Consider the following 20817-nt stretch of genomic DNA (forward strand, 5'->3'; position numbering starts at 1 on the left):
AAAAAAATCACCACCTTGTTCTGCAGCAAACTCATTTTCTTAAAGCTGCAAACTTAGGCAAATGTCAGTACTTCAGATAAAATTAGGAGCCCGTGTCTTGTTGAGCACAACTACTAATGGAATAATAGGTAGATATCAGAGTGAAACATGATAAGATAAAAAGAAATGAGGGGGCTCCCATGGACTCATAGTATTTTTTAATTCTCCAAAAGGAAAGGCAAAAGTAAGTCAAGCAGATTATAATGCTTCTTTGAACTTCCTTTGCTCTGACCACGTCTCTCTCCCTTGGTCACCTTCGGATGCAGCTCAGTGGCATGGCCTCCTCTGTTTCAGCACAGTGGAAGGCACCAAGTGTCCCAGAAACTGTCCCAACTGCCTTGTTAATGGCCTGAAGTTTCAGTACCTGACTTAGGAGGCAGATGCTTGTGTTCAGCACAGGACAATTTCAGCCATGTCAGGGGGGCCAGGGTGGGGAAGGTGGTGCTGACGGATGACAGACTCCTCCGCCAGGAAAATAATCACATTCTAAAGATTCTCCCTTTAAAAATGGAACTGGTGAAGGAAAGGGACTGTTTCTCATTTATTTTGTAACCCATATTTCCTATTTTTCCCTAGAAAAATAGCATGATGTTTGCTGTTAGTACATGCTGAATCTTTTTTTGTAATTGCATTTGGGGAAAGGTCACTATCAACTCCTTAGAAAACCATTTGTCCAACTTTAGTGCAAAAGTAGACTGCAGTTCTGCACGTGACAAACTCTAGAGTAACTCAAAATCAGTCCAAAGTAAATTTTACCATGAGTATTAAACCATCCAACAGCCTCAGTTTCTGTATATCAATGGTGTTTTACATCTATTTTGAGGGACACGGAGTAGAGATTTTCCTTTGGTATCCAGAGGTGGGATTTGGAAGGCAAACAGGAACCAAGCCCCACAAATATTCAGGAAATGCAACGGGTGAGTCCAGGAAGGGCAGGACAATGTCTCCAAAAGTTCACTTTGATTTAGTTTCTGAGCAATTTAAGGAAGAAAAATGGAATTCCTAGAGATTTCTGGGAGAAGATGAAATCTTAAAACTCAAGGCCTCTCACATGACTCAGTATCTCAGCTCAAAATTCTAGGCAAGTTTAATCTTTTTTTTTGAAAAAAAAATCAACCCTATAAAACTCAAAGAATATATATGAGCTACATTCATGATTGTCCTCATGCTAGCCTTGACCAAAGAAATATTTAACCATGGAAAAAGCCCAGGAAAAAATCTGGAAGAATCTAAGTTTCAATTTTGGCAATATAAACAAACACCAAAGATGACACTACACCAAACACATATATTAAGAAGCAATATTCTGATTTTTGAAGATGCTTCATATTTAAATTATAATATAGGATAGCATATTCAAAATATTCAGCAGGATGAACTTTAGGTAAGAGAGGAAAAACAGAAAAGCATGGCTCAGGAGAGAAAATTCTTGTAGAAATCAACTGGGTGCATGTCAACTAAAGCAACAGCTTTTCTCTAACTATAAACGTATTGACGCTGGGGCTGTAGCTCACAGGTAGAGCCCCTGTCTAGCACACTCTTTGCACAAGGCCCTGAGTTCTATCCCTGGAGCAGCAAGCAACAGCACTATCACCACCACCACCACCACCACCAGAAAACACACACACACACACACACACACACACACACACACACAAATAGTGGAAACATTGTTTATGTTGAATCTACAAATGCTCCTTTGTCCAGGGAATGATCCAGTAAATGATCAAATTACAAACTTTGTTTTGGTTCCACTAAACACAGCCTAGTCTATATCCTGGATGCAAAGGGAAAAAGAGAAATCAAATTTCAGATGGAAGAAGTGAACTACAGTTTTGAGTAAAAGGTGGTAGAATTTCAATTATGGAAATAAGCTGGAAAGAGATTAGGTCATCTTAAATGCCTTGTCTGAGTTTGTCAATGAAGTTTAAAAAAATAACTTAAAACTCAGGTTTTAATTTTTCCAGCCTACCACTAACTACTAGCAGATCTGTTTATTACCAAGAAGCTCGTAGGGGAAAACACCCCAAACAAGCAGAAAAAGAAAAGATCTTCATTGTTACAGTGGGAGCAAAATATTTCTTTTTATGTTTCTCTTCACTAAAACAAATGTTATCAACAAGCTAAATAAACAGTTTTTGAACCAATACGTAAAACTTGGTAATTGCGTCTAGATGAAGTTTTCTATCTGAAAAGTCATCTTAAATATTTATGCATAACTGGGGAACACTTTAGTTAAACTACCATTTCAATTCATTATCCACGGCTATTTTTCACATTAGAGGTATCTGCTGTGTGTTTTAGCGGGGCAGAAGATTAAACAACTGGTTATTCTTCCAGGGGTCCACCTCAAAATGGGGTCTATTGCTGAGACATTGAAGAATTTAAGACCTCCTTCATTATCTTCTGTTAAGTGAAATGTATCATAACTTAGGAACTCACAAGAAATACTCAGGCAAAAGGGCCATGAAAAGCAATAAAAATTAAAATTAAAACTGAAAAATCATAAAATCAGCCTGTGGTGCCTTAACCATAGTGAGAGATACTAAAATTTAGATTTTACTCTTCTTTGGAATGAAGTTTGCAGATTGTGATACTCAAATCTATAACTTTAACATTTAAAATTTACTCCTCTGCAGTGTTGAATTTAAATTCTACAAATAAACCCTTAAATATTACCATATTCCATGTTTCATTCAGTTGATTAACATGTGGCAATCTGATATCAAATTGTGTATTCCATTTCCACAAAGATCAACTCTGCATCTCACTGTCGATGTAAATCCACACACTGCTCGAGAAGCAACACAGAGTCAGACAGAGCTGGGCTGGAATTTCAACTTGATCACTACAGTTCTCCCTCTCATATATGGAGAGTATGTCCCAAGATCACAGTGGATTCCAGAAGCAGAGGAGGTCACCAAACCCTATATATTCTGTTTTTCTCTACCAATCACATGTCATTTAATGATAAAGACACATTCTGAGAAATGCGTCATTAGGTAATTTTGTCATTATGCAAAGATTGTAGAGTGCACCTACACAAACCTAGATGGTATAGGTCAACCACTTGATGTGGCTTCTGGATGCAATCAAGAGGTTTAGTAAGCAGGAGAGGCATGGGGCTGCTTCTGGGGTAACATGGCATTTTTAACAAGGCTTGTTTTACAGCGAGCCTTTTGCTAACTAGAAAGAGTGCACTCTAAAATAACTATAAGGAGTATAGTGTGGGCGGTGCGTACACCAGTCACACAGTCCCTTATGATCATTATTAAGGATTACATACCATACACATTGGATATCCCACACTTTTATGTGACTGGCAGCACAGTAGGTCTATTTACAGCAGCATCACCACAAACACATAAGTAAAGTGCTGTGCTATTACATTAGGACAGCTAAAAAAATCACTAGGTGACAGAAATCACTAGGTGACAACCTCATGTGACCACCCTTGTAAATACCATCACTGACCAAAACATCATTACACGGTGCATGACTGTACAGACATACCTATAATATAGTTTAATTTACAAACTGGACCCAGTAAGAGATTAACAGTAAATAATTAAAAAAGAACAATTATAGCAACACATTGTAATCAAAATTATCTCAGACTTATGCATTATTCCTGGAATTTTCCATATAATAATTTTGGAGCTTGTTTGACTGTGGGTCACTGAAACTGTGGAAAGGGAACCCTCCGGTAAGGGGTAATTATGCAGTAGAGTTGCAAATCTGGGTTTGTTACTAGAGCGTCCTGAGCTTCCATTTCCTAGTCTGTGAAATGCAGTTAATATAGCACCAAACTGTACAGGTGGGTGCTGGACATAAACAAGCCATTATTCTGAGATAGGAATTAACCGAGGTTGGTTACTTTTAAAAAAACTCAGAGCATTGCAACTTTAATGAGTGACAGCATGTCAACACCTCTCAAATTTTCACCCACACTTTTTATTTTAACTCTGTACACATCCCCTTACAAAAAGCCTTACAACACAGACAGAAGAATATTTTATTCCTAATTTATAAAATGATTAGTTATTTCCCTTAAAACATATAATCAATTTTTTTTTTACTTCTTACCTTTTCAATTTTTTCATCCAGCATTCTGAAGAATTCTTGTTGGCTTTCAGAGATGTGCATGCTAAAAAACAGACAGTAGTTAAGCACATATTTCAATGTTTCCTTAAACCTAACCCCCTCAAATGAAAAATGGCAAATCTCTAAACTTGGGGCAGACATTGATTTATTTTAGACCTTTTCACTAAAATACTCTGAAGTTATATTACAGATAAATGTCATTACAAGTAATCCTGCAAATGTGTTTTGTAGTAGTCTATCAGTACCTACCATTTAAGGAATACAATTTACTTTCAGTGTACAGATGTTATTTAGAGTAATGTTTCTGGGAGGTACATGTCTTTGTGATTTAAAAAGAAATACGGCAAGGGCAAGCAGAACACAGCATATCTCAACCCTGTGTGTAACATATAAAGAAAATCCATCCCAGTTATATTGAAATGCGTATTTTACAGAGGTTATCATCATCAGCCTGATATCTGGCTGACGGTACAGGTGAGGGATGGAGACAAACAGAGGACACAGCGATGGCCCCACGTTGCCCCCTATCACTTTCTGCACTGGTGACAGTGAATGCACCATGAATGTCTGGAACTGATCACACAGGGACTGGGGAGCTCATCAGGAGGCATGTCTGAGCAGCCCTTGCCTTCTCTGTCCTATGCTATGGAATAGCTACTTAGTAAGATGTGACACGTCGGTGGGGACAAAACCCTCGAAGGCAAGGTGAGCAGAGAACCATCACAGATGGGAAGGGTGTGGGCACGACGGGCCACCGTGGCAACATGGTCTTAAGGATGGTTGTTTCTACTGAGCAAATAGCTGAGTGTTCCAAGGAGGCCGAGGATGCTGGGTAAGAGATGTGCAGAGTCCTTGCAGGTACTGTTGGTGCCTACTGGTTGTACTGTTTGGGGTGGGAGGGAGGTGGGCTCTACAATGGCTTATTCTCTTCAAGCCAGGTATGGGCAGAAGCCATCTGATGTCCTCTTACCACAATGCCTCACAGTTTAGGGGCCACGGACAAGTGACCCAGAACTTTTCAGGCCTCCTGCAACAGTGGGGCTCAGAGGAGGTTCTGCCCTATGTGTAAAACCAAGATTTAACGTCCATGAGCATCAGCTCTGATAAAAAAGGAAAACAATGCAAATATCTGACACCTTGAATCATTTTGCGGCTCACAAAGTACTTGGTCATTCATTTTGCCGTCCTCTGTTTGCTCATTCAAATAAAGTCAATGTCCTGTTTGGGGAATGGAACCTATCTTACACAGGTCTGAAAGGCAGAGCAGAGTCTGGGATGATAACTGCAGTGACCAGTCTTCTCTCTGTAACCTCGGATGGAAAGGCCACTTCCCAGGTCTCTTATATTTTACTTTCTTAAGTACTAAAGCCTTTTTTTAGTTGGAGCTGCTTTGGATGCAAACCTTTCTAAACTATATAGTCTTAATAGAGGACCCACCATGACATTACTCAACTTTCACTTACTGACTCAGGGCCTTTCCTATGATCTTAAATCACCACAATATCTGGCCAGGGCCACCTGCACGGGTGGAACTGGCTGTCTCTAAGCAAACTAAAACTCCGGAGTTTTAGTTCTTTGCTGGCCTTTGAGATTTTCCCCTCATCCCTTCACGTCTGAGAGGTGTAAGTCTTGTTCAGCTTCCCCCACTGCTGCTTCCATCCGTGCTAGGTCTCCGTCTGGCCAACTTGCTCAGCTGTGTCTCAAGTTAGTGCACAGGGCTCTGTGGTAGGAGCCGGGGCTTCTTGTGACACACCAGGTGAGTCCTTCTGCACACACTTTGGCTGCTCAGATTCCTTTTTTGGTGTCTTTCCTGTTCTTAGCCAAAGACTTGATAGATGAAGTTGCTGGACGGCTGCAGGCCCCGGACAGGCAAGGCATTAAGATATACATACAGTGCTGGGTTGTGGCTCAGTGGTAGAGCGCTTGCCTCCCATGTATGAGGCACTGGGTTCAATCCTCAGCACCACATATAAATAAATGATTAAAATAAAGGTCCATCAACAACTAAAAAGATATTTTTAAAAAGATATACATAGATATCTTAGTATAGATCAACAAGCATATGTGTACATAGCTTCCCTTGGAAATCCCAAGAGACCTCATAAAAAGTGACATTTTTAGGTCATTTAGAGTTCATAGTCAAATTTTTCTGGCTGGATAGGCTATTTCACCTTGATGTAATAGGAAGGCAATAAATATTTGTTAATTAATTGACAAAGTATTCTCTATTTCAATTCATGTGATTCGTGACCCTTTAGAGAGGCAGCACAGTTGATTAGCTCGGGTGAGGTGCGGGGTCCCAGGTTCCTCATCTATAAGCCAGCAGGCTGGTCTCTGAGGTCCTGTCTACCGCTAAGCACCCATGATTATTACTGATTTCCATTGGCTTCTTTATTTAATGGTCACAACATGAAAACCGCGACATTTGGTGAGTACTAATACATACACACATCAGGGGGACAAGTGAGGGCATCTTAACTCTGTAAACATGTCTGCCATCTCTGTGATCACTGATTGCAGACTCAGGGGTCTGTAGCAGGGCTGGAGACCACAGGTGAAGACCACAGACCTCAGGATGGTGACGCAAATACAAAGAGCATCAGTGGTTTCAATTTTGCATCATGGAAATGCTGGCTGCTTGTCCTTCATCTGAGTGCATCAGAACATGCCCACCGGCCTTTTCTCCAGTCACTGACCCACTGAGCAGAGTCACACACCAGACTGGTCACTCCTGTCACCTTGAAATCAGAACTTCATTACCAACTGGACAAGAATTATTATTATCAAACCCCCATGCACTAGACAAGCTCTCGACTCTGCTGTCACTGGGAGTGTGGTACACACCTGCAGAGGAGCAAATGCCCACACAAGGTCCCGGCTACCTGTGTGGTGAAATCTAAAAGTACGGGGCTTGCTTCCCTGTGCTGCATGGGTTCATTCCAGACAGAAGAACAGAAATCTTTTCAACAGGGGCAGAGTCAGAATTTTTATCCTGATGAATTGATCTGTGTCAAATCAATTGATTCTCACCTGGATAAACATAGATCTTATCCTCCCAGGTGGAAACCTGATCAACAGAGCAGCATTCATATTAGTGTTCACTTTTGAGAATTAAAAGTTGCACTGTGAGGAGCTGTCCCTGGGTAACAACTTGATTCTTAAAATCTTTCCAATGTGTGATTTGATGGTTGTGACTGGGGCGGGGAGAGGAGGTGAGGCCTACTGGCTTCCTCAAGTAACAGAAAGGGGCTATTAAATTGTTTATGACTTAAGTTTACTGTAACCATCAGTTTATATCTGACTCTGAGATTCATTACCCCTAGAAATCTTTCACAAAAGCTTATACCTTGGTACCTGACAAAATTCTCTCTACCTTGCAGAAGGCAATGTTTCTCTGGAGCACCTCCTGTGTCCCCAGTTGTGCTGTGTCACTCCGTGAGCTAACCCTGCACCCTTGAAGTCTCTTCTTTGTGACCTCTCAGCTTCATGGAACTATGGAGAGAATACTATGAAGTCTTCATGCAAAATAAATTAAGGAATGGTGGCCAAAATGGGCTTTGGGACTAAAGGATCTATGACTATCACTTGTAATGATTTAAAAAATAAAGTTTCCAGGGCTGAGGATGTAGCTCAGGGGTGCAGCATTTGCCTGGCATGTGCAATGTCCTGGCTTTGATCCCCAGCACTGCAATAAACAAACAAATAAAAAAATACAGTCTCTAAATAATAAAAGCCTAAGCCCCCACCCCCTCAAAAAAGAGGAAGCAAGGTTCTAATACTACGTCACCTGTGAAGGATGGAAGAATATACCACCCTCAAATAGGCCACTTTGGCACAATGATTATTTGAGTTCAAGATACTTGAAAAACCATGATTGCAGGAGGGCACCCTTTCTTCCTGAAGGCAGGAAAATAAAACTGCTATTGCTGGATGCTCTCCCTGTGCCAGGAGGAAAAAAGTCTTCTTAGTACTAGAGATGGGGAATCGGAGCCGAGAGGATTCCATTCAAACAGACCTTTTTAGAGTCACTCTTACTTTCCTTTGTCTCCCCACTATTTCAGGTTCTTTTCCACAATGGCCTCTTTCTGTCCAACCTAGTGTAAAAGCACTTTGGTGTGGCTCCCTCTTTGGATCTTCCTTTTCCTATGAGGGCTCCTGGGCACATGTACATGTTTTCATAACATTGCTATTGTGCCTCTCTGTGTGCTTCTCTCCTGTTCATCTGTCAACTCAGTTCAGGCTGGAAACCCCCGTGGGGGGGTGGACAGGGGGTAAAGTTTCACCTCCCCTTCATCTCCAACAGTACAGCTGAGTCACCCAGTGGGTTCCTGCTAAGTCTTGGCCTGAATCCTATTATACCTCCATGATCATCATTAGCTTTCAAGTGGACTTCTGGGAACATTCATCCTAATCTTCATTTCACTGCAGACTCCTACACAGCTCGCTTTTATTGACTAAGTTAATTATTTTGTTTTCAAAAACAAAAACAAAAACCTCAACAGCATAATAAGCACCCCCGAAGCCCAAACAAAAGCAACAGCTAGAACCCTGACAACCAGCTACGGCTAACTCCACATTAGTCCCCACTGTGTGTGCTCGGCCAAGCCAGTGTGGCCATCCCTCTGTCAGTTGACTTTGATTTGGTTTCCCTGCATCCCTAGGTGAGCTTTTAAAAAGCCAATTACCCATTTTAGTTGTTTTAACGTTATAAAGAGTGCACCAGGCCTTGTGTGATCCTTTAGGAATTACTCTTTCCTCTAATAATATATTTCTAGGGTCTATCTGGCATTGTGCAAAGCTGCAGAACATTTGATTAAACTGCTGACTAACACTCCATTATGTGAGTGTAGTGCGGTTCATTTATCCAGCCTCCTGTTAACAGGGCTTTATTTACTTATTTATTTATTTTCTAATTATGAAAGACATTTTCACCAAGCACCGACAGTGTAATAAGCACTGGGCATATATTATTTCATTTAATCCCTAGTCTTATTAGACACAGAATTTTTCACTTCCAATTTTTCCTGAGAAAATGGAAACTCAAAAGACCTGCCCAAAATAACAAGCTACTAAGAATGTGCCCTATGGTGGCATCAAGTGAAGGTATGAGGGTTACCTGTCTTTATGGAATGCGACTGTCTTTCTGCTCATGGTGTGTGTGGGGTGTCTCACTATCTTACTTAATTGTATTTATATTTTTAAAATTGTGTGTTTATTAATGCATTAAAATTACACATAATAGTAGGATTCACTGTGACACTTTCGCATGTACACTTAATGTAAATTGCCCCATGTCATTTACAGGAATACCCTTTCCCTCCCTCCTTCCTCTCCTTGGTCTCCTTTGTCTACATGACTGGTCTTCTATCTGTTTTATTTATTTATTTTAAATTTTATATGTATACAGATATTTTAGTTTTTGATGGACCTTTATTTAATTAATTTATTTATTTATATGTGGTGCTGAGAATTGAACCCAGTTCCTCACACAGGCCAGACAAGTGCTCTACCCAACTCCAGCCCTATTTATTTTTAACTGGTGCATTATAATTATACATAAAGTGGGATGCATTGTGACATATATGTATATGCACATTACATAATTTGGTCAATTTCATTTCACAGTTCTTTACCTCTTCCTCAATCTCTACCCTCTTCCTCTCCTGTCCCATTCTCCCTTCCATTTTTGTGAGATCCCTCTTTTTCTCATCCCTTATTTCTCTCTCACTTCTCTATATGAGGGAAAACATTCATCCCTCAGCTTTCTGAGTCTGGCTTGTTTCACTTGGCACGATGCTCTCTGTTTCCATCCCTTTACCAGCAATGACATAACTTCTTTATGGCCGGGTACCTATACCACAGTCTGTATATACACACAACATTTTCTTTATCATTTCGTCTGTTGACAGACATCTGGGCTGTTTCCATAACATTGCTATTGTGCACTGCGCTGCTGTAAACAATGAAATGCAGGTTTACTACAGTGTGCTGACTTCAGTTCTTTTGGATAATCACCAAAAGTGGAGTGGAACAGCTGACTCATACGGTGGTTCCATTCCTAATATGTTGAGGAATCTCCATACTGATTTCCATAGTGGTTGTACTATTCTGCAGTCCCACCGACAATGTGTAAGTGTTCTTGTCTCCCCACATTCTTGCCAGGATTTATATTATTTATATTCTTGATGACTGCCATTCCAACTGGAGTGAGATGACATCTCAGTGTAGTTTTGGTTTGCATTCCTCTGATTGCTAAGGATGTTGAACACTTTTCATGCATGTGTTGGCCATTTGCATTTCTTCCTTGAAGAAATGTCTGTTTGTCCATTTGTTGATTGTATTATTTGATTTTTGGCATTTCTTTATGTAATCTAGATACTAATCCTTTGTCAGAAGAGTAGTTGGCAAAGATTTTCTCCCATTCCTTATTTCTAGACACATTTGACACTCAAACCAAAAGGCTATGCATGAACCAAAACAGAACAGTAGCAAGTGACAAGACTGAAGCAAAAATAAACGCTTCCAGAAAAGAAAAGCCCAGGACCAGAGAGATTCTCAGCTCAGTTCTACGGATCTTTAAAGAAGAACTAATGGCAATCCTTCTCAAATTTTGCTATGAAATCGAAAGAGGGAAACCGCCCCCCAAACTTATCCTAGGAAGCCCTAGTATTATCCTGTAACCAAAGGCAGAGATGGACACACCAAGGAAAGAAAACTACAGCTCAATAACCCTGAAGAACAAAGATGCAAAAATCCTTACTAAAATATTAGGAACCTGCATTCAAAAACACATTAAGATTTTCTAATTGTGATGCTGGGGACTGAAGCGAGGGCTTCACATATACTGGGCAAGTGTATGCTCTCTACCACTGACCTATACCCCCAGCCTTATCTTATCTCATATATCTGCATCATAAAAGATGATTTTTCTTGAGTCTTTCCATGTCAGAGGATGAAAAGTAAAACTTTTCCCATGACCTTCCAGAAAGATTTCTTAGCTAAATTTCAGGTACCCGATGTTCTGATTCAGTTTAAAACACATACACAAGTGAGCATGCTGCTGTGTAGAAAACAGAAGATTTTCTTCATAATTTTAATGTAAACACATGAGCCAATTTCATAAACTTCCCTGAAAGCTGCAGCACACCGTAGTCTACAAAGTGTGCCATGTCAGTGTGTCAAACGTAAATAATGGGGCAGAGAAATAAATACTCCCCATTCAATGGCTCCATGTAAGTCAGACATGAGACAAGCATTTGAAATGGCACAGGGTTGTGGGGGAAGCTCAGTGGTACAGCACTTGCCCATCGTGTGTAAAGCCCTGGCTTCAGTCCCCAGCATCACAATCAATCAATCTATCAAAACAGTGTATTTCAGAGGCCTTGAATGACTTTGTTGTTGTTTTCAGGGTTGGGGATCAAACTCAGGGCCTCGCACAGGCTAGTCAAGCACTCTACTGCTGGCCTGGGTTCTCCCGTCTTCAGAGGGCATGGATGAAAAGGGGACCTGGCTGTTATCAGATATCTGTCGTCCCCAAAGGCAGACGAAGTGCACAAAAGTGATTAGTAGTGAGGCACAATAGGGAGTCATGGTTATAGAACAACATTTACCTAAGGGTGGAAAAAAAGGTGATATCATTACACTGACCTTGTAAACCACTTAAGTGGATTCTAAAGAGTTCAGTTTTCTCCAAAAGTAAAAATTAAATCACCAACCTCTACCTCCAGGTGGCTCTGGCTGCGGCCATGCACAGATATTAAGCTAGGTTAAAGTGATTATGTCCGAGGTTATTTTTGTCTCAAATTTTTAGAAGGCCCAGAGATACAATGACTTCTTTTGCTTATTATCTTGATCATGTAGTAGTCAAATTGGCTTTGAGGAAGGAGGCAACTATGCCATCTGTATCTGCGTAATTGGTTCATATTTAGGTAGAACAGTGTCATAGTTTTGTCTCCCCAGAGCTCCTGTATTAATGCATTAATAATTTCAGAGGTGAAACAATTAGATTATGAGGTTTGTAACCTGATCCCAGTTAGGATGGACTAACTGGGTAGTAATTGTGGGCAGGTGGGATATGGCTGCAGGAGGTGGGTCACAGTGGCTTGCCCTGGAAAGGTACATCTTCCCTGTAGCTCCTCCCCCTCTCTGCTTCCTGGCTGCCACGGGTGGAGCAGTGCCTCTCTGCCATGCCCTCTTGCCATGATGCTCGCAGCATCATCTTTAGCCCAGAGCAACGGATTTGTCCTGCCATGGACTGACCCTCTAAAACCATGAACCAAAATAACCTTTTTCTCCTTTAAGCAGCTCTTATTGGGTATTCTGGTCACAGTGATGAAGAGCTGATTAACAAAAACACCACAGTAGAGATAGCTTCCTGGTTGCAGAAAGTACATTTCATTGTCAAGGTAGTCAGTTCTAGAACAATTTAGAAAACTACTAGTTATTTTTAACTTAAAAAAATGCATTCTCTATTTTGTTAAAATATTTGTGGACTGTCATTTGTTGGTAATCAATAATTATATTTTTAAGTGCCCCATTCATCAAAGAAATGTAGCGAAACATTCATAGCATCATTGTTTACATGAGCTCTTGAGGATAAAACCATGTCCATCAAAAACATAATGGGTAACAAAACTGTGGCATGTTCTTATGGTGGGTATGCTCTACATTAGTGAGAATGGATAGCCCATCCCTACACATTGAGTCAGAGGAAACTCGGAGTGTTTCATGTGATATGACTTCTTTTTTTTTTTTAGTTAAGGATCTTTCTTCTTTTACTACTTCTTTAAATGCTCCCCCTCCCCATGCTGGAGCTTGAACTGAACCTCACTCTCTCCGTGAAATTGTCCTACCACCGAGCTATATTTCCAGCCCTTTTTAAACTTTTTAATTGTGAAATACAAAACACATAGAAAATATGTTATTTGGTCATTTAAAAATAATTATTAAAGAAAAACCACATAATCACTACCCATATTAAGCAATTAGAAGGAACCACTGTTCTGAATTTAACAACTTTTCATGCTCTTGCTATTCTTTATTGTTTTATCTATACTTAAACACTATATATTGCTCCATTCTGTTTTTGAGTTTCCTCTGACTCAATGTGTAGGGATGGGCCATTCATTCTCACCAATGTAGAATATACTCACCATAAAAATATGTCACAGTTTTGTTACCCATTATGTTTTTGATGGACATGGTTTTATCCTCAAAAGCTCATTAAACAATGATGCTATGTTTTAAAATATGTCTCCTGGCATGGATGTTATAAGAGTTTCTTGAGGCAATACATCTGGGAGTGGAGGGTAAAGGTTCAATTTTATTAGACAATGTAAATGGTTTTCCAAAGCAATCACTAGTTCATATTCCCATGAGCAGAGGTTAAGTATTTCTCTTGTTCCACATCCTGGTCAACTTTCTGTATGTCTAATTCTTGCAAATCTGGTGGTAAGATGCAACATTTTTTTTCATATACATTGGCCATTCACGTTTTTTCTTCAAATGGCAGTTAGTGTCTTAAGCCTGTTGGTCCACGGTTTCTTATTTTATTTCTTATTTATTTGCAGAATTCTTTTCTATGTTCTGGAAACCCAGTTATTGTCATTTATATGGTCTTCCCCATTTTGTGGTCTCTGTTGATTTGATAAGTAGGAGTTCTTAATTTCAGGGTAGTACACTGATTTTCCTTAAAATTGACACCTTTTGCGTCTTACTCAAAATTCTTCTGTGTCCCACAATCATGAAGCGATTTCTCTTTCTTTTCTTCAACTTGGCCTGGAACTGTCAGCTTTCATAAGAATTGTGTGTTTGGGGACTCTCTATTCTGTTTGGGGCCACACTGTCTGCTTTACTAAAGCTTTATAATAAGTCTTTATTACCTGGTAGGCAAAATGGAGCTCATTCTGAAAACAATTTCAGCTTTAAAAACAATATAAGGAAAGTAGGAACTAGAACTTACTTTGCTCTGGGTTGATGAACTAATCCAGGAATCTCTTTGTTAGTTTTAAGTCTTACATTTGAGCTGGCACTTTTTTCCTGAAACACACAAACACACACATACGAGACAAGATCAGAATCCGCAATTAAACCATAGCATGAATTTTCATCACGGAAAGTTAGTTAGATCTGTTTGGGACTCTATACCGCAGCTGGTTCCTTCACAAGGACAAGAGTCCTTGCAAAGATGTCACACAACACGGTGGAGCCCGCCAGACATTTTAACAGGAAACTGTCCAGGAGGAGGAATTAGCTTTATAACCGCCATGACTGTTTAGAAAACACCATGCCGCTAGTGTTCAATTCCTTGATTCTAATAGCTAGAGAGTCAAAGAACAGAAGGTTCTCATGTCAAAAAGAGGAGCAGCAGTAGAATCAGGGTCACTGGCCAGGTGAACGGACTTCAGTGTGTTTTATTGGTGAAAGACAAACTGTAGTTACAGGGACATCAACTTTGCACAAGTCCCCAGCTGTGACAAGGCCAAGAACACAACTAAAAATAACGACTCTTTTCACCCCACAACAAGTAGTGGGATTGAACTTGGCTGAATTAATAAAATGCAATTCTAGACTGTATTCAAGAAGCATTTCTTTGGCTTTTTACCTTATCTGATTTCTTTATTCTCAGTATACCAGCCACGTGGCAGAGAGATGCTCTCAGATCGTAGAGTGCCACGTATCAGGAAGCACACTACCTCGACTATATGGCTCTTCTGTTGGGAAATGTTCAAAGTACTTCAAATTTCCTTACAAAGCTTACCCGCCTACTAAAAGCAAAGACTGTTCTGACCCTCGGTAACAGGTGACAACAGATTTATAAAGGAACTCGAGATATGGCCATGATTTAAGACCCCGTCTATGGGGAGGAATAAAAACTGCTGTGGGCCAGCTCCACATCATCACATGTGGAGGGACGTGAGATGACAAGTAGAACGGATATCCCCAAATGGACTCTTTTACCTTCCTATTTCTCCTAAGACAACCCGAAGGTAGTTATACCAATGAAATTCCAATGATTTTTATGCTGTGGTTGTTATTTATCATCAAACATGAGCTTATCTGCAGCTCTCTAAAACATATGGTAATTTTGTTTATGTTTTTCTAGGAAAAGAAACTACCATAATTCTCTTGTCGTGTCTCCTATCTTCCTAACCTTACATTAAACTTAACGATGTTTTCAGGAGCATTTATGAAGTGTGAAATATATACTGCTTCCTCTGCTGCTGGTGTAATGAACTATCTTGTCTTTTACAAAACAGGTGGAAGAAATTGGAAAACTATCATTGCACTAGCTCTAGAAGGGTAGGGCCTGACCCTCTTCACCCACCACAGGGGGCCGGGATGCCTGGCTCTTCATAGAAGGTGCTTAGCAGATATTGGCAGACTGAACGACAATATCAACAAACTATTGATTTCTTTTTAAAAAGATGAAAATAGCTCAAATGTAGTCTCCCTGCAGGGCTGAGGACAAATGTCCTTCCAAGTTGGATATTTTTCTCCCTTAAACTGTCCTCTTAGGTTCAATTCCGAAAATGGGTCCGTGTGAGATGGTAGATCCTGATCCTTTTTCTCTATTCACCCAATCTCCAAACTCTTTTTATTTTTTCATGGTACTGAGGACCAAATCCAGGGCCTGGCATATGCTAAACAAGTGCTCAACCACTGAGCTGCATCCACAGCCCATCTCCCAAACTCTGTGAGCTTAAAGGATTATACCAAAATTTTCAAAACTTCGATGACAGGAAAGAAAACTTGTATTCTTAACTCTAAGAATCTAAGTGATATACAATTGTAATCTATTTTTATTTAGTTTATTAAACTGTACCCTTTATAATTACATGCCTCATCAAATCTTCCTTGAATACCTATTGTGTAGTTGTTAAGTAAAGAAAAAATTTCCCAGACAGCAGTGGCTCAATGGACAGTCAGGAGACAGGACCGCCTGGTCCTCAGCACTGCGTCATTCACAGGTATGTACTCCCAGGACCAGAGAAGCAAAGCCCCAGCTGAAACACACACAGACACACACAATTACAAAATATTTCTATTATGCATTTATAATAATAGAAATATTATTATAAAAATATTATTAGAAAAATGTATTCATTTTTCCATATCTCTGTTTGAATATAAAGTATGTTAATGTATTCATTTTTAATTCACCAAAACTAACAGTAACACTGAACACATACTACAAGTCAGGCACTATTCTAAATGATTTACATCTTCGAATTTTGACACATGGATTGCTTTAGTGTTCATAAATATTTATATATAAACTCATTTTCTTCCTAAAATACCCCTCTGAGAGAGGTACCTTCGCTGTCCCCAGTTTATAAATAAGCAAGCCAAGTCCTGGAGATGTGTAATACTCCTCTGAGAGCAACCAGTGCTAAGTGGAGGGACTGGGATTTGAGTCCAAGCTGTTCTCCACCAAGCCAGTGGTTGTCTAACTTTTTAGTATAAAAGCCCTTTTACCTATACTCTTCAAATTCTGAAGCATTTCATTACACAATATGAATTTTTTTCATTTATTGATACCACTGTCCATCTTATCAGAAAATTCTTGACTGCCGCTGTCAAGCTCATGATGGTGGATATAAAAATTTTCCAAAATTCTAGTTGTGGGTTTACTATTTGACTTTTATCACTGGCAACAAAGACTGTCAATTATTTAATTGAAACTGACAGGCTCTCTTCATTCATTTTTGAGAAAATGATTAGCCAAATCCCCAGGTCTGAATATCAGGGATTTATCATTTAGGATTTTTTTTTTTAAGTAGGAATGACATCTATATATATATAAAAAAAAGGACTGCTAGTTTAGCTGACAACCCAATCAACTGTACACGTGCTTTCCTCATAATAACCATCTTACTTGGTACGTTGAGGAAATGCATTCTGTGTATTTCCCATTTTATCACATAGACTATCAAAAAGATGCATCCAAGCCCTCCAGATTTACTAAAACTAATAAAACTAAATAATTTGTACTGTTTCATCAAGGCCATTCTGAAATGAAAATAGTCTATATTTTTCTGCTATGAGTCCATGGTAGTGGTGAATACAATGACTACTATATTTGTCTGTTTTCTATTGCTGTAACAAAATACCCGAAGCTGAGTATTGTATTTTTAAAATAGGTTTATTTAGTTTAGTTTGAGGCTGAAAGTCCAAGATCAGGCAGCCCATCTGTTCTGCCTCTGGTGAGGACTGCAAGACAACATGATGGAGAAACAGAAAGGGAAATAGCTCTGTGCAGAAGGAGCCAAGAGTGCATGCTTCCTAACAACCCACTCTCAAGACAGTTACATAACTTCCTGAGACCAGCATTAGTCTCTTCAGAGGTCAGTGCCCCAGCAACCTAATGACCCTAATGACCTCTTCCCTCATACTGAGCCCCACCTCTACTATCTCTCAACATGCCACACTAAGGGCCAGGCCTCCAGCTCATGAACCTTTGGGAGGCAAAGCACAATCAAATCATAGCAAATACTAACAAGGTTTCATGCCACTGCCTCGATTTAGATACCAGCAGCTTATCTACTGCTGCTATTGTACCACTAGTACAGATGTCACACAACAAAAAAGGCAAATAGCTCCTTAGGGAACCCAAGGGTCTGCAGACTATATATATAATTTTTTTTAATTTGAATTACTGGCATTTATTATATATAAAATTCTCCTTAAATTACAACACATTTCAGTGCCAGATGCATCTGAATAGTCATATGAATCACATCTCCTCTTTTTTTCTACAGCTTTGAAATGTGTCAATATACATATTAATTTAATTGCATATATTTATTTGCTATGCTATGCTAACATTCACGTTTATTAGCATGTAGAATTTCCCATTGGAGGTTAATGACAAAAATAAATTGTTGCAGACCACACTTTGACCATAGTGTGTCTCTATTTGCATAGGAAAAAACCCCTGATTATTTAATTATGCTGTATACCTTACTTTTAAAAAAGTTTAATAACTTTACTGGGGTAAAATTTTATCTCCCATAGGATTTCCCTCTTATAATGGTACAATTAAACAACTCTGGTAAATGTAGAGCTGTGTGATCTTCTCTACCATCTAGTTTCAAAACAATCATTCCCAGAAGCTGCCTTTCTCATAACCAGTTGCAGTTAATCCCTGTTCTTATCTGCAGATCCAGGCAAACTATAGATTTGCTGTCTATCGCAGTGAATTTGCATTTCCAGATTCATATAAATGGAACCATATGATATGTAGCCCTTTGCATCTGGCATTTCACTTAGCATATATTTTTTTTCTCAGTACTGAGGATTGAACTCAGTCTCCTTGATGCTGGGCAAACACTCTGCCACAGGGCTACATCCCCAGCCCTAGCGTAATATTTCTGAAGTTTGTTGTACCATGGATCAGTATTTCGTTTAATTGCTAAATAACATCCCAATGTACTAATATACCACCTTTTATTCTCCTTTCCATCACTTAATGGGCATTTGGACTATTTTCAGTTTGGGCTGTTATGAATAATGCTGCTATAGACATTCACATGCAAGTCTTTGTGCAGACAGACAGGTTTTCATTTCTCTCAAGCAGATTCCTAGGAGCAGAAATGCTGGATTCCATAGTAAGTTTATGTTTCACTATTTAAGATATTGGCAAACTGTTGTCCAAAGGGGCTGCAGCACTTCACCCCTCCAACAACGCGTGATGATTCCAGCTTCTCCACGTCCCCTGCATTAGCACTTGGTGTCATCTTTTTGATGATTGCCACTGGGTATGTAGTGGGGTCTCAGTGTAGGCTTTGGTTGTAAAATGTGATTTCTCAAAGGCTCATTCTTATATTTCTGTGTATCTCAAACACCTGGCACCTTACTACATGGGAGTGTTTGTATATTTGCTGGCTGGCTGCACTTCTGAAAAGAAGTCAGTTTAATATTTGATTATAAACATCATTTAACTTCTATTTTGGGAATGTTTTGTTGGGGAAAGGGAGGTTTAGAGACATCTGCCTACTTTAAAAAACAAACAAACAAAAAAAGAACGAGGCTGTGAGTGTAGCTTGGTGGTAGCTCACCTGCTTAGCACATGCGAGGTGTCTGGGTTGGATCCCCAGTAGTGCAAAGATAAATATAAATAAGACCTTTTTAAAAAGGAGAAGCAGCAGCAAGCCAGCAGGGCTGGAGGAAGAAGGAGAAGGAGGTCACTGGTGGGAGCGATGGAGACATGAGGTCACCCCTAGAAGCAGCTGAGATGGAGCAGACCCAGTGGAGGGGGCTGAGAGCCATGTGACAGCTGAGCAGCTCCAGGAATAGGAAAAGAGAATTCAACTGGGAGATGGAAGAGGTGACTAAGAGATTGTTTCCCTTGGCAAGACAAAAACGGTTTTGATGGTATGTGACCTTTGTAAACTAAGTACTCTATCTAAAATAAACCGGCAACCACAGGGACTAAGATGCAGCCATCGAAAAGGGCAGGTTATTTTTCATGGTCCACCCACACTTGTGTCAGAACCATCTGGAAGACTGATAAAAATGCACATTCTCAGGCCTCCCTCCAGGCACCCTGAGCATGGGTCTCTGTGACTGAGTCCCAGGAACCCGCAATTTAAACAAGAGTCCTAGGTGATCCTTTAAAACGTTCCAGAACTTCTATTGCATTTCGGATTTCCCCATTTGCTGGTCTGCAGAGCAGTTTTCAAGCTGAGCCCTGGGGTTCCACAGAGTTGCCTCAGGTCAACAGGAGGCTTGCCAAAGCAGCAACCCCTTGGATTTTCACACTTATGGGGCTCTGACAGTTGGAAAAAGCATCTAGTTTTCAAAATTGCTGGCACCCTACTATCAGTTAATGATGGGCTTATTGAAACAGCAAACCGAACACATTGTTCCTTTGCTTGGAATCACTTCATTTCTTTGTGAACAGAGTACACTTGTCATGTCAGAGTAAACGTATTACTCCCGACGTAGTTTCTGCGATGCCGAAGACAGACTGACTGTTTATGCTGCTGCTGAAAGCCACCGTGGGAAAGGGAGCCTACCAGGAGGCGTCCCTGGCTTCGCTTCCTGAGACATCCCGCAAACCTCTCCTCCTCAGTTCTCAAGGAGGCAATGCCAGGTGTTAGGGTGCGGGCAGAGAGCAGCTTCTCTGTTTGGGAGGGATGCAACTTCTTCTCTCCCCTCACTTCTTGGCCTCTTTTGTCTCAGGGTGAGAGGACTGAGGAGCAGGAGCTCAGCCAGGTTCCCTTTCCTAATTGGTCTTGAGTTGGAGGCCTGGTGGGGAAATCTCATGTTCTCCTTCTGGGCCCAACGGTAGGAAGTTCTGTCTGACACAGAATCCCCGGGGTCAGAAAAGTAGTCAGGGCTCAAGTACAAATAACAGCTCCTGGGACTGCTAATAAGATCTACACGCAGAGAAATGACACAAAGGCATGAAATGGAAACTCTCAAAGGGTTTGCCCTACACATGACTCTCTCTGTGTGTGTGTGTATGTGTGTGTATTTGAACCACTGCATTTCAGAAAGTACATGAAAACTAGATAAAGTAAATACTATGGTAACCATAATCAGGAGATTTGGGAGTATGTACATGCATTTTAAAAACAGGAACACATTTGGATATAAAATAAATAATCCTTTCAGCTTTTATGGAGAAACCCCTAGGATGTAATCACAAGGAAAACAATCTCATTTGAC

The 20817-nt window shown here is 40.1% G+C and overlaps 1 protein-coding gene across 3 annotated transcripts in view; it reads right to left on the bottom strand.

Annotated features, from left to right (window-relative positions):
* LOC308651644 (uncharacterized protein C1orf21) overlaps positions 1-20817 on the bottom strand; it is a 206254-nt gene that overhangs the window by 15310 nt on the left and 170127 nt on the right. For all 3 annotated transcript variants that reach the window (XM_081299048.1, XM_081299047.1, XM_081299049.1), the window contains 2 exons: positions 14105-14181; positions 4126-4186 (listed from right to left, as the gene is read on the bottom strand). In XM_081299048.1, the coding sequence (XP_081155174.1) occupies positions 4126-4186; positions 14105-14181 (138 nt within the window). The remainder of the gene's footprint in view (positions 1-4125; positions 4187-14104; positions 14182-20817) is intronic.

Source organism: Spermophilus citellus, assembly GCF_964194105.1.
Source record: "Spermophilus citellus genome assembly, chromosome: 6".
Taxonomy (NCBI): Eukaryota; Metazoa; Chordata; class Mammalia; order Rodentia; family Sciuridae; genus Spermophilus; species Spermophilus citellus.